The sequence below is a fragment of the Nerophis ophidion genome, linkage group LG02 (genome assembly GCF_033978795.1).
Source record: "Nerophis ophidion isolate RoL-2023_Sa linkage group LG02, RoL_Noph_v1.0, whole genome shotgun sequence".
NCBI classification, from domain to species: Eukaryota; Metazoa; Chordata; class Actinopteri; order Syngnathiformes; family Syngnathidae; genus Nerophis; species Nerophis ophidion.
The window spans coordinates 49,707,303-49,723,224 of NC_084612.1; the positions used below are offsets into that span (position 1 = coordinate 49,707,303).

Consider the following 15,922-nt stretch of genomic DNA (forward strand, 5'->3'; position numbering starts at 1 on the left):
GGTCTGTAATTTTCATCATAGGTACACTTCAACTGTGAGAGACAGAATGTGAAAAAAAAATCCAGGAATTCACATTGTGGGAATTTTAAATAATTTATTTGTAAATTATGGTGGTAAATAAGTATTTGGTCAACCATTCAAAGCTCTCACTGATGGAAGGAGGTTTTGGCTCAAAATCTCACGATACATGGCCCCATTCATTCTTTTCTTAACACGGATCAATCGTCCGGTCTCCTTAGCAGAAAAATAGCCTCAAAATATGATGTTTCCACCCCCATGCTTCACAGTAGGTATGGTGTTCTTGGGATGCAACTCAGTATTCTTCTTCTTCCAAATCTTAACAAATTTTAGCGATATTACGGAGATGAAAGAAGGCCGTTTTAGTACAGAGTTGGGTCGAAGATAATACCCGGATTCTTTACCCAGTCGTCTTGTGTAATTGTTTGGTTGTCAAATGTTAAGGTCGTATTATTAAATAGGTGTCGATGTCTGGCAGGAGCGATAATCAGCAAAATTAAGTATTGTTCATTCAACATGAACAGTTGTTGGTTGCACTTTATTGTTAATTTTAATGTTGTATTATTTTATGTTGGAAAACAGAAATAGCAGGTAAATCCACTGTTAAAATGTTGGTTGCTGTACTGTAAAATTGCTTGTATGTTGAAAATGTGAGCAGAAAGTCTTGGTTGCACTTTATTCAAATAAGTGAATATATTGTTTATTAACTGTTGTTTACTTGTTTGTTTATATCCATCATTTATTTATACATAGTTCCCGTTCAAGAAATAACAGCAACATAATTTATTTCACACTCACTTTGCTTGATTTATTTGCCTATCGTCCCTGAATCATGTCGGGATCCTCAAATTGCAATTTGAAAGGAATACATCAGCATTATTATTGTACCAAACCAAACCGATGAAAATACTAAAAACAATGTATATTTAAACATATTTTCACTTCTTTGTTTACAAAAGATTACATAATACATAACGGTATGATGGCACACGAACATGTCGTTTGAACTTCTTTGAATGGTATGATCCAGTCAAGTAAAAGTACATTCATGATTACCGTATTTTCCGAACTATAGAGCGCACCGGTATATAAGCCACACCCACAAAATTTTAGAAGAAAACAACATTTTCCCTTGTATAAACCGCACCAGATTATAAGCCGCAGATATATACGTTGTGAAATGAGTTTTTTACAGAGAAATGTTTATTTACATATCTTAATTGTTTCCAAACACGGCAGTAAAACGGCTGATCAAACAAAACAGAACATTCCTACAGACATCAGACATGTGACGGCTTAGTAAATAAGAATTGTTTTAGTTACATTGTAAAACTTATAAACGTTGCTTGGAGTGATGAATGAAGAAACCATACAAGTAGAAACGCTAAGGACAATTCTTTGAGTAATATGAATCCGTCAAGTAAGGGTACATTTATGATTACCTTATTTTTTGGACTACAACATTTTTGAAAAAAACCTTAATTTCCAAATAAAAGCCGCAACCGACTGTAAGCCGCAGATATATACGTTTTGAAACTAGTTATTTACAGAGAAATATTTTGTAAATGCTTATTTACATGTCTTAATTGTTTCCAAACACGTCAGTAAAACGGTTGATCAAACAAAACAAAACAATCCTACAGACATCATACATGACTTAGTAAGTAAGAATTGTTTTAGTTATATTGTGAAACTAACGAACGTTGCTTGACGTGATGAATGAAGAAACCATACAAGTCAAAATGCTATGGACAATTAGAAGACGGAAAGGCACCTCTACCTCCGGTTCAAAGCTATAAACAGAAGCAGCACCTGCAGAGAGCAAACCCGTTCAAAAGATTACGCAATAGCCCAACAAAAACACACCTTTTCAGTGTATTAGCTTGTTTTTTTTTAACCATTTGCATTATAGCCATCAACGAAAAAAATTCCATAAATTAACCGCCCTTTTTTTTTAAACACGACGTCACCTTCCTTTTGCCAAATTTCCAAAAGTGTACAAACCTGCTATATCCTACCATGGACTTTTATTTTGTAGGTGGCTGCCAATGACAAATGTTCCACGTTGTCACCATCTGACGGTCTCACGCCGCCGCTAATTAGCCTGGCATGTTGGGGTGTGGGTGTTGTGGTCCGTGTGGTGTGCGGCTGACTCTCCTCTCCCCTCCCACCTGTTAGTCACTCATCATTCCCGGTAAAAGTCCCACCAGGAAGAAGTCTGGTCCTTTCAGCTCTCGCCGCAGCAGCGCCATTGGCATCGAGAACATCCAGGAGGTGCAGGAGAGGAGGTGAGCGTTCATCATCACAGAATGAAACACGGTCATTCCAAAGAGCTGCTTGTTTAAACGTTTTAAAGCTGTCGGAACAAATTAGTTTTGATGTCCGTTGGCATCTCTTTTCTCATAGAGTAGGAAAACGATATCGGAATGCCGATGTTTTAGGCCGATAAATGCTTTAAAATGTGATATCGGAAATTATCAGTACCGGTTTCAAAAAGTTAAATTTATGGCTTTTTAAAACGCCGCTGTACGGAGTGGTAAACGGATGTAGGGAAAAGTACAGAGCGCCAATACAATTTGAAGGCACAGCCTTTGCGTGCCGGCCCAGTCACGTGATACGGCTTTTCACACACACACAAGTGAATGCAAGCATAATTAGTCAACAGCCATACAGGTCACACTGAGGGTGGCCGTATAAATAACTTTAACACTGTTACAAATATGCGCCACACTGAACCCACACTAAACTAGAATGACAAACACATTTCGGGAGAACATCCGGACCGTAACAAAACATACGCACAACAGAACAAATACCCGGATGCCCTTGCGGCACTAACTCTTCCGGGACGCTACAATAAAGTATATATAGTATATAATATTAGGCATAATAATGTGTTAATTCCACGACTGTATTTATCGGTATCGGTTGATATCGGAATCGGTAATTAAGAGTTGGACAATATCGGAATATCGGATATCGGACAACTCTAGTTGTTCCCATGGTGACAGCCGGAATACGCCCAAAATAATCTCATTCAAATTGGGCGGTCTGCACCACGTTTGAATTGTTCACACAGTCTAAGTAAATCACACTAATAGTACACTTTATTGTATATTTTGCACACGCTAATTAGCGCTTGTCAATTAGGTCTTAGTAGATCTGGCCTAAATCGACAGGAGGGGGTTTGTTTACTCGGCTACAGAGAGCAGCAGTATATTTTAAGGGTAAGGTCTTTACATACATGAATAAATGTAGAGGTTGCCCTCCAGTGGGTTCTTCGGACCACTACACACTGCCACAGAGCCCGCAATTAAGGGTATAACACTGTTTTATTTTCAATAAATCGCAATAGGCTTCTGCGTTGCAGCACAATGTCTTTTCATCCTGCGTCCGCTCATCAACACCTCCAACTCCAACCACATGTCTCTCTCCGGCTGCTGCTAATAAAAGCGACAGGTGATTAGATTACAATGCCCACCTGGGCCATCTACAGCAGGCCGCGGGCCCCGCTCCCCACCACAACATACATACAGATATACATACATACATTAATTAAATTAGAGTTTACCCACAGACACACACACACACACACACACACACATGTACTATATACAGTCAAGACAATAAGTATTTGAACACCCTGCTATTTTGCAAGTTCTCCCACTTAGAAATCATGGAGGGGTCTGACATTTTCATGGTAGCTGCATGTCCACTGTATGAGAGATAACCTAAAAAGAAAAATCCAGAAATCACAATCTATAATTTTTTCAACAATTTATCAGTGTGATAAAGCTAAAAATAAATATTTGAACACCTGTCTATCAGCTAGAATTGTGACCCTCAAAGACCTGTTAGTCCGCCTCTAAAAGTCCTCCTCCATTCCACTGCATTAACCTGAATCAGATGCACCTGTGTGAGGTCGTTAGCTGCATAAAGACACCTGTCCACCCCATACAATCAGTAAGACCCAAACATTCAGCATGGCTAAGAGCAAAGAGCTGTCCAAAGACACCAGAGACAAAATTGTACAACTCCACAAGGATGGAAAGGGCTCTGGAAAAATTGCCAAGCAGCTTGGTGAAAAAAGGTACACTGTTGGAGCAATCATTAGAAATTGGAAACATGACGGTCAATCTCAATCGGAGTGGAGCCCCATGCAAGATATCACCTTGTGGGGTCTTAATGATGCTAAGAAAGGTGTGGAATCAGCCCAGGACTACACGGCAGGACTTGGTCAATGACGTGAAAAGAGCTGGGACGACTGTTTCCATGGTCACTGTTGGTAATACACTAAGACGTCATGCTTTGAAATCATGCATAACACGGAAGGTTCCCCTGCTTAAACCAGCACAGTGTGGCCCGTCTTAAGTTTGCCAATGACCATTTGGATGATCCAGAGGAGTCATGGGAGAAAGTTTTGTGGACAGATAAGACCAAAATTGACCTTTTTGGTCATAATTCCACTATGCGTGTTTGGAGGAAGAAGAATGATGCGTACCATCACAAGAACACCATCCCTACTGTGAAGCATGGGGGTGGTACTATCATGCTTTGGGGGTGTTTTTCTGCTCATGGGACAGGACGACTGTATTGTATTAAAGAGAGGATGACTGCAGCCATGTATTGTGAGATTTTGGCCAAAAACCTCCTTCCCTCAGTCAGATCATTGAAGATGAGTTGTGGCTGGATCTTCGAAGATGAGTCGTGGCTGGATCTTCCAACATGACAATTACCCAAAGCACACAGCCAGGAAAACCAAGAAGGGACTTTGTAAGAACCATATCAAGGTTCCGCGGTGGCATGGCCAGTCTCCAGACCTAAATCCAATTGAAAATCTTTGGAGGGAGCTGAAAGTCTGTGTTACTCAGCGACAGCCCAGAAACCTGACTGATCTAGAGAAGATCTGTGTGGAAGAGTGGGCCAAAATCCCTCCTGCAGTCTGTGCAAACCTGGTGAAGAACTATAGGACACGTTTGACCTCTGTAATTGCAAACAAAGGCTACTCTACCAAATATTAATTTTGGTATTCAATTACTTATTTTCAGCTTTATCACACAAATAAATTGTTAAAAAAATAATAGATTGTGATTTCTGGATGGTTCTTTTTAGGTTATCTCTCATACAGTGGACATGCACCTACCCTAAAAATTTCAGACCCCTCCATGATTTCTAAGTGGGAGAACTTGCAAAATAACAGGGTGTTCAAATACATAGATCTATACATACATACATACATATATATATATATATATATATATATATATATATATATATATATATATATATATAGATCTATACATACATACATACATACATATATATATACAGTATATATATATATATATACACAGTATATATACATATACATAGATCTATACATACATACATACATATATATACAGTATATATATGTATATATACAGTATATATGCAGTATACAGTATATTCATACATGTATACATACATTCATACACACATATATACATAGATTTATACATATATTCATACATTTATACATACAAACATACATACATATATTTATACATATATACATGCATACATATGAAGAGTTCATACGCAAAAACCGATAAACGCCATTTTGATAAAGTTTAGCCCAGCCTCGGTAATATATAGTCCACCACTTCTATTGTGGTATACCAAAATCAATTTGTTTGCAAATGCAGACAAATGCCGCTTTTAACGTCATTTAGTTCAGCGATTTATTGCAAAGGCCGATAAGCGCCATGGATCATTTATCACAAAAGCCGATATATCCGTTTGCCCAACCAGCGCTGCAGTACGGGATCACGTGACAAACAAAATGGCAGCGCGCTCGGACTCACTCAGTGTTGTTATCCGCGCATGAATAATTTGGAAGCTTCTCCTGTGAACATTGTTAAGCCAGCGAAAAAAACTGACGTGTTGAAGTTATTTGATGTTGGCGCTAGCACGCATGTCCGTGAGTTTTACACCGCTGCGTTAAACGATGTTGTCGAGCATGGAGCTAATGTCGATAGCGATGATGAGTGAGCTGTTATCTGCACAGGAGTGTTTTTGAGAGGCAAACCAGGTTGAGCATTTGTGCTTGTTTTTATTAATAAAACATTGTCTTCATTGCAACACTGTTTTTTTGTTTTTTCATTTTGTGCTGAAAAGCACAAGGTAAATATGTGAGGTCACAGTTCCAAAAAAGCATGTCCGGTTAGCAAGTACGAAAAAACAATGTTCGCAGGGACAGCTAGATTTATACGTACCAAGGGATCGAAACTGTTAAATAATGAAGTAAATAAATGTGAACAGTTGTTACCTTGAAATGTGGCTTTCGATAAATTTCACGTTCTGTTTTTCTCTCTATCTTTATCTTGAATATTATGCGAAATAACGACCGCAAAGAAAACGATTTTGGAGATATCTGTTTTTGCAACATATCATAATTTGGATATATCTGCTTTTGACGTAAAACCACATCAAACACTCTTATTTGAAAGCCATTCATTACATCAGCATTTCTTAAAAGTTTAGGCTTTCATGACTTGCTTATGTTGATATTAAATAAACCATTGTATGCTTGTATATGTACCGGCAACACCAGCAGGCAGAAAATCGTTAATATACAGAATCGGTCAAAATGGATTTATCTGCTTTTGCATATGAACTCTTCATATATACATAATAAATTTAAGTTTACCCATACATATATATACATATACAGTATATATACATACATTTATACATATATGCATGCATACATATATCTATACATATATATATTTATACATATATACGTACATATACACATACATACATATATATACATATACAGTATATATACAAACATCTATACATATAGACATACATATATATACATACCATATTTTCCGCACTATAAGGCGCACCTAAAAACCTATAATTTTCTCAAAAGCTGACAGTGCGCCTGATAATCCGGTGCGCCTTATATATGGACCAATATTGAGCCACAACAGGTCTCACAACTACGGTAATCTGCCGCCGATTTCATTTTCCCCCATAGGAGAAGAAGCGGGTGGTGCATGCTGGGATATATGACTGCACCAGGTGTGCCGTTGTGTGCCGTTGTGTGCCGTTTTCATTTCAATTTGTGTGTTTATGTAAAGAACCCAAAATGGCTCCTATTGAGAGACATGATTTCAGGAAAGCAGGAATTGTCACTGAACTGTTAGACAACAGCAGCGACACTGACTCCATTAACGACGTCTCGAAATAGTGCAAAGCAATAACAATATATCAATAACTCAACGTTGCTCAAACGTTAATGTCACACAACACACAAAATAAACATGTAAAGCTCACTTTATGTTATTCCTCATCCACGAATCCCTCAAATTCTTCTTCTTCAGTGTCCAAATTAAACATGCCACAAGAGGTTTCGCAACTACGGTAAGCAGCCGCCAACTTCCTTTTCCCTCGTAGAAGAAGAAGCGTGCGGTGCATGCTGGGATATATGACTGCGAGAGGCGTGCCGTCTCTGTGTGTTTATATAAAGACTCCAAAGTGGGTCCTATTAAGAGACACGCTTACTACACAGAGTTTAAACTCAAAGCGATCAGTCACACAGTAGAACACGGGAAAAGAGCAGCAGCGAGAGAATTTAACATTAAAACTGCGACCCTGACTCGTTTAATGACGACTTCGACGAATTGGATGCCGTATTCGCCCAACTGTTTGATTCGAACACTGAAAAAGAAGAATTTGACGGATTCGTGGATGAGGAATAACTTAATAAAGTGAGCTTCACATGTTTATTTTGTGTGTTGTATTGTGTGACATTATTGTTTGAGCAACGTTGAGTTATTAATATATTATTGCTTTGCACTATTTCGAGTGTTACTATATTGTGATTGCACGTTTGATTTACCGTAACAGTATCAGACTGTTTTTTACATGTTTATTGAATCGGGGAAAATAATAAAACAGATGTTTATTCATTTTGGGAGTGAACGGGGTTGTCAGAACGCTGGTTTGTAATCTATTAATAAAGTTTGACTGACCTATCTGACTGTTTTGTTGACATTCCCTTTAGCGCAGTTCCATCTAAAGATATGCATAACGTACATGTAACCCAAGCCTCTATTGTAGCATCTATTCTATGCGCCTTACAATGCGGTGCGACTTATCAATGAACAATGTTTTAAAATAGGCGATTCATTGAAGGTGCGCCTTATAATCCGGTGCGGCTTATAGTGCGGAAAATACGATACATTTATACATACATACATACGTACATACATATATTTATACATACATACATTTATGTACATATACAGAATATATACATACATATATATATATACTATATATATATTTTAACAGTACATACATACATATATGTACATATACAGTGTATATATATATATATATATATATATATACATACACATACATATACATACATTCCCAAATGCATACATATATACATACATACATAGATACATTTTAGATGGATAAATACTTTAATAACCGCTGGGGGACCAGACTGAGGCCAAGAAAAAAAGCACATAAACATGTTACACAGAATCCACAGAACTTGCAAGTAGGGTGGGGTGCTACGGTGGCAAGCTGCCAAGTAGTCTGCCTCTATTTTGGAAAAACTTATATTATCGACTTTTGTTCCGCCAATTTGTTGACCAACAATCTGTTGAGTTCTACAAGCTTTGAGGCCACGTACAACAAATCCACCAATAAGACACATTGTTCTGGTTTGTCACAAGAACCGACTGTTTGTCTCCATCTTTCCCTGCAGCCGCGAGATGTCCCCCTGCATCCACAGGACATCCGACAGCGTACTTCTCTCGCAGGAAAACAGACCGGACAGCTCTTCTAATCATGGCTCTCCTGAGTTCCCTGCTGTCAAGAACAGGTAGAAATAATAAGAAATATTCATGTCTTTCACTTTTGCATAAAACTAAGAGAACAGCAGCATCCGTACCGTATTCTCCTGATTATGGAGCGCACCGGACTATAAATCGCAGATACACTATATTGCCAAAAGTATTTGGCCAGCCATCCAAATGATGAGAATGAGGTGTCCTAAACACAGGTATATATAATCAAGCACTTAGGCAGGGATACTGTTTCTACAAACATTTGTGAAAGAATGGGCCGCTCTCAGTGATTTTCAGCGTGGAACTGTCATAGAATTCCACCTGTGCAACAAATCCAGTAGAAAATGTTCTCGCTCCTAAATATTCCAAAGTCAACTGTTGACTTTATTATAAGAAAATTGAGGAGTTTGGGAACAACTCCATTCCAAGATGGCGGCGCCCGGACGGGCTGCAGCATCGCGGAGCTCTTGCTAAAGATGAAACATTTGGTAGAAATACCGGACAATTCTGCAAACTTCATGGCTGGCTCACGTCGTGGTCACTCCGTGATCACGTACGACCGCCAGACACTTCTGGATGTGGACAGATCGGGCCGTTTTGGACTGATAGACGCGTGCTTGCTAGACCTGCTAACTAGCACGGGACTACTTCGGCAGCTACATCCAGCGGCCTGTGAAGCAGGGGAATACTACGGAGCAGACGCCAGCGGTGTGATCGGAAACGCGGATGCCGAGCGGGGCTAAAAACAAAGCAGAAGGCTAATCCCCACAGAACACCACTTCCCTCCATCCTGAAGCCGGATTTAAATAGAAGATGCGAGACTACTGGTCTGGGTAAGGAGTCAGTTAAATTAGAACAAGTTTTTTCTGCTTTGATTGTTTCAGAGTTGGACATGTGTTCTACTGAGGTGGCAAACTATGATGCGTTCAGTTGATCAAAGCAACAAACAAACAATCGGAAAATTCCCGTCGTATCAATTCTTAGATATGGTCGTAATTATACTAAATGCACTGGGCATAATAAACACAACATTATTAATATTGCTAATACGGGTAATTTGATCAAAAATTCCCTAAAACAGCCCACTACCTATAATATAGGTTTTTTAAACATAAGATCATTATCTCCCAAAACGTTGTTAGTTAATGATATCATCAGAGACAACAATCTTAACGGCATCGGTCTCAGCGAAACCTGGCTTAAACCAAACGACTTTTTTGCGCTAAATGACGCATGTCCTCCTAACTTTATTCATGCGCATATTGCCCGTCCCCTTAAAAGGGGTGTGGGGGTCGCACTAATATACAACGAAAACTTTAACCTTAGTCCTAACATAAATAATAAATATCAATCGTTTGAGGTGCTTACTATGAGGTCTCAGAGTTCGTTGCTGATCTAGTGACGCACGCCGATAATATAATCATAATGGGGGACTTTAAAATCCATATGAATACCTCATCGGACCCACCGTGCGTAGCGCTCCAGACTATAATTGATAGCTGTGGTCTTACACAAATAATAAATGAACCCACGCATCGCAACGGTAATACGATAGACCTAGTGCTTGTCAGGGGTATCACCGTTTCCAAAATTACGATACTCCTGTGTACTAAAGTACTGTCCGATCATTACCTTATAAAATTCGAGGTTCAGACGCATGTTAGTCAAACTAATAATAATAACATCTATAGCAGCCGCAACATTAATACTGCCACAACGACAACTCTTGCTGACCTACTGCCCTCGGTAATGGCACCATTCCCAAAGTATGTGGGCTCTATTGATAACCTCACTAACAACTTTAATGACGTTCTGCGCGAAACCATTGATAACATAGCACAGCTAAAGTTAAAAAAGGCTCCAAAAAAGCGTACCCCGTGGTTTACAGAAGAAACTAGAGCTCAGAAATTATTATGTATAAAGCTGGAACGCAAATGGTGCACGACAAAACTTGAGGTGCACCATCAAGCATGGAGTGATGGTTTAATAACTTATAAACGCATGCTTACCTTAGCTAAAGCTAAATATTACTCAAATCTCATCCACCGTAATAAAAACGATCCTAAATTTTTGTTTAGTACAGTAGCATCGCTAACCCAACAAGGGACCCCTTCCAGTAGCTCCACCCACTCAGCTGATGACTTTATGCAATTCTTTAATAAGAAAATTGAAGTCATCAGAAAGGAGATTAAGGACAATGCGTCCCAGCTACAACTGGGTTCTATTAACCCTCCAAAATAGTTTCCCTCATTTTGAGGAAATAACATTAGAGGAATTGTTACAACGTGTAAATGGAGTAAAACAAACAACATGTTTACTTAACCCTTTTCCTGGGAAACTTATCAAGGAGCTCTTTGTATTATTAGATCCATCAGTGCTAAATATTATAAACTTATCACTTTTCTCGGGCACTGTTCCCCTAGCATTCAAAAAAGCGGTTATTCATCCTCTTCCTAAAATACCTAACCTCGATCCTGACCTCATGGTAAACTACCGACCAGTGTCTCACCTTCCCTTTATTTCAAAAATCCTCGAAAAAATTGTTGCGGAGCAGTTAAATGAACTCTTAGCGTCCAACAATTTATGTGAAACCTTTCAATCTGGTTTCAGGGCAAATCACTCTACGGAGACAGCCCTCGCAAAAATGACTAATGATCTATTGCTAACGATGGATTCTGATGCGTCATCTATGTTGCTGCTCCTCGATCTTAGCACTGCTTTCGATACTGTCGATCATAATATTTTATTAGAACGTATCAAAACACGAATTGGTATGTCGGACTTAGCCCTGTCTTGGTTTAACTCTTATCTTACTGATAGGATGCAGTGCGTCTCCCATAACAATGTTTCCTCGGACTACGTTAAGGTAACGTGTGGAGTTCCCCAGGGTTCGGTCCTTGGCCTTGCACTCTTCAGCATCTACATGCTGCCGCTAGGTGACATCATACGCAAATACGGTGTTAGCTTTCACTGTTATGCTGATGACACCCAACTCTACATGTGATTCCCAAAGCCCAAAAAAAGTCTGCGGGCTATCGAGCGTTTTCATTTCGGGCTCCAGTACTCTGGAATGCCCTCCAGAGTTTGAGATGCCACCTCAGTAGAAGCATTTAAGTCTCACCTTAAAACTAATTTGTATACTCTAGCCTTTAAATAGACTCCCTTTTTAGACCAGTTGATCTGCCGTTTCTTTTCTTTTTCTCCTATGTCCCACTCTCCCTTGTGGAGGGGGTCCGGTCCAATCCGGTGGCCATGTACTGCTTGCCTGTGTATCGGCTGGGGACATCTCTGCGCTGCTGATCCGCCTCCGCTTGGGATGGTTTCCTGCTGGGTCCGCTGTGAGCGGGACTCTCGCAGCTGTGTTGGATCCGCTTTGGAGTGGACTCTCGCGACTGTGTTGGATCCAATATGGATTGAACTTTCACAGTATCATGTTAGACCTGCTCGACATCCATTGCTTTTGTTCTCTCCAAGGTTCTCATAGTCATCATTGTCACCGACGTCCCACTGGGTCATCATTGTCACCGACGTCCCACTGGGTGGGAGTTTTCCTTGCCCTTATGTGGGCCTACCGAGGATGTAGTAGTGGTTTGTGTTGTGGTTTGTGCAGCCCTTTGAGACACTAGTGATTTAGGGCTATATAAGTAAACATTGATTGATTGATTGAACAACAGCAACCCAGCCAGGAAGTGGTAGGCCACGTAAACTGACAGAGAGGGGTCAGCGGATGCTGAAGCGCATAGTGCAAAGACTTTCTGGACAGTCAGTTGCTACAGAGCTCCAAACTCCATGTGACCTTCCAATTAGCCCACGTACAGTACGCAGAGTGCTTTATGAAATGGGTTTTCCATGGCCGAGCAGTTGTATCTAAGCCATACATCACCAATTATAATGCGGTGTAAAGCACGTCGCCACTGGACTCTAGAGCAGTGGAGACGCCTTCTCTAGAGTGATGAATCACTCTTTTCCATCCGGCAATCTGATGGACAAGTCTGGGTTTGGAGGTCGCCAGGAGAACAGTACATTTAAGACTGCATTGTGCCGAGTGTGAAATTTGGTGGAGGAAGAATTATGGTGTGGGGTTGTTTTTTCGGGAGTTGGGCTTGGCTCCTTAGTTCCAGTGAAAATAACTTTGAATGCTCCAGGATACCAAAACATTTTGGACAATTCAATGCTCCCAATTTTGTGGGAAAAGTTTGGAGCAGGACCCACTTGACTGCCCTGCACAGAGTCCTGACCTGAACCCAATAGAACACTTTTGGGATGAATTAGAACGGAGACTGAAAGCCAGGCATTCTCCAACGTCAGTGTGTGACATCACCAATGGACTTTTGGAAGAATGGCAGAAAATTCCTATAAACGCACTCGGCAACCTTGTGGACAGCCTTCCCAGAAAAGTTTAAACTGAAATAGCTGCAAAAGGTGGACCCACATCATATTGAACCCTATGGGTTAGGAATGGGATGGCCTTTCAAGTGTGTGAGTCAATATGTGAGTCAAGGGCAGGTGACCCAATACTTTTGGCGTTATAGTGTATATACGCTGTGAAATGTGTTATTTACACAGACATATTTTGTAATTGTTTTTTTACATAACCTAATTGTTTCCAAACTGTGTAACAGGGTAGTAAAACAGGGAATCAAACAAAACAGAAGTCATGGTCATGGACCCACTAGCTGTGCAAGCTAAACAGACTCAATAACTTAATGTTGGCGTTTTGTAACACTAACACGGACATTTGTAAACATGTTAGCATATTCGGTAATGCTAATGATAACATTACATGCTTGAGAACACTCCTACAGAAGTCACACATGGAACGACTTAGTCAGTACGAGTTGCGTTATGGTGCCACGGGGGAAGAAAACGGCACAGAATGCAGGATGTTGTTTAGCTCTATTTATTATAATATACAATATGAATTGAGGCGTGTAAGTGATCCAAAATGTGTATATGTGCAACTATGTGTAGTGATTATATGTTGAGTGTTACCGGGAATTGACTTATTTGGAGGGTTTTTTTTGGTGTTTTCCTGTGTGTAGTGTTTTAGTTTTTGTCTTGCGCTCCTATTTTGGTGGCTTTTCCTCTTTTTTTGGTATTTTCCTGTAGCAGTTTTATGTCTTCCATTCAGCGATATTTCCCGCATCTACTTTGTTTTAGCAAACAAAACTATTTCAGTTGTTTTTATTCTTCTTTGTGGGAACATTGTTGATTTTTATGTCATTGTAAGCTTTTTCCTACCCACAGTGCCACAGATCCACGCCAGAAGCCAGTTGCTCAAAATTGACAGGGTTTTTAATATAGTTATTTTCGACCAAGTGCATTTTCGTGTAGACTTTTCAGTCTCTCCAATCCTCTCTCCTCCTCCTCTGCTGGCTGCTCATTCTTAAAGACAACAGTTGATTAGATTCACGCGTACCACCTGCGAAATCTAATCATCTGCCAGCTGCGTCTCGCCGTCCCGCCCATGCCTGAGCGCGGGAGAGGAAGTCCGCCACGGCCATCTGCGCTCCTGGCCTATGGATCACTCTGAAATTGTAGGGTTGTAAAGCGAGATACCACCGGGTGATCCGCGCGTTGGCATCTTTCATGCGGTGGAGCCACTGAAAGGGCTTGTGGTCCGAGCAGAGGCTGAATGGGCGTCCCAGCATATAGTACCGGAGGGCACCGACCACCCACCGGATGGCGAGGCATCCCTCTCCACCGTGCTATATCCGGCCTCTCTTTCTGATAGTTTCCTGCTGATATACAGGACCGGATGGTCGGTGCCCCCCCCCCCCCCCCCCCCCGCTGCTGAGATAAAACGGCTCCCAGTCCTCTGCCCGACGCATCCGCCTGCAAACAAAACGGGATGGAAAAATCAGGCATGTGCAGTACCGGCTCCTCGCAAAGTGCTTTCCTTACCTTCTCGAATGCCTCCTGGCACTGCTCTGTCCACTGGACCAGATCTGGGGCACCTTTCCGGGTGAGGTCAGTTAGTGGGCTGGTCAGGTCCGCGAACCGGGGGACAAACCTCCGGTAGTAGCCCACCAGCCCCAAGAACTGCCTCACCTCCTTTTTCGTCTTTGGGGTCGGGCAGGCCGCAACTGCTGCGGTTTTATCTACCTGAGGCCGCACCTGGCCTTCCCCCAAGTGGTACCCCAGATACTGAACCTCCCTCCGGCCAACCGCGCACTTCGCCGGGTTGGCGGTGAGCCCCGCCCGCCTCAGGGACTCGAGTACTGCCCTCGCTCTCTGCATATGCTCTGCCCAGCTGTTCCCCTGGATGATGACATCATCCAGATAGGCGGCGGCATATGCAGCGTGGGGTCGCAGCACCCGTTCTATTAGTCTCTGAAATGTGGCGGGCGCACCGAACAAGCCGAACGAAAAGGTCACGAACTGGTATAAACCTTCCGGAGTGGAGAATGCCGTTTTTTCCTTAGACTCTGGAGACAAGGGAATCTGCCAGTAGCCCCTTAGTCAAATCCAGTGTCGTAAAAAGACGAGCAGTGCCCAACCGGTCCAGGAGCTCGTCGACCCGGGGCATTGGATAGGCGTCAAATCGTGACACCTCATTCACCTTGCGGTAGTCCACACAGAACCGCACAGACCCATCTTTCTTCCCTAGCAGAACTATGGGGCTGCACCACGCACTGTGTGACTCTTCTATCACTCCCAATTCCAGCATGGCTTTTAATTCTTCCCGAACTACTTTGCGTTTGTGTTCGGGCAGCCTATAGGGCCGGGACCTTACCGTCTTGCCTGGGCTGGTCTCTATGTGATGCTGGGTGAGAGTCGTGCGGCCTGGCAAGGGGGAGAACACGTCAGCAAAATGTTGCTGCAATTTGGCCACGTCTGCTTTCTGTGACAGCGTAAGATGTTTATCATAGCGGAGAGGGGAGGGCCGGTGGAAGGGGGGAATCTCCGGCCCCAGCTCCTCGCTCTCCGCTATCGCAGTCACCATGGAGACGGGCTCCGCTTCCCTCCACCCTTTTAGTAGGTTGAGGTGGTATATTTGTGTTGCCCCGCCCCGGTCAGATCGCCTGACCTCCTAGTCC

At 41.7% G+C, this 15,922-nt stretch overlaps 1 protein-coding gene across 6 annotated transcripts in view; it reads left to right on the forward strand.

Moving 5' to 3' along the window:
* Nucleotides 1–15,922, forward strand: part of LOC133541975 (rap1 GTPase-activating protein 1-like) — a 397,810-nt gene that overhangs the window by 352,333 nt on the left and 29,555 nt on the right. For all 6 annotated transcript variants that reach the window (XM_061885745.1, XM_061885754.1, XM_061885722.1 and 3 more), the window contains 2 exons: nt 2,197–2,306; nt 8,801–8,917. In XM_061885745.1, coding sequence (XP_061741729.1) covers nt 2,197–2,306; nt 8,801–8,917 — 227 coding nt within the window. The remainder of the gene's footprint in view (nt 1–2,196; nt 2,307–8,800; nt 8,918–15,922) is intronic.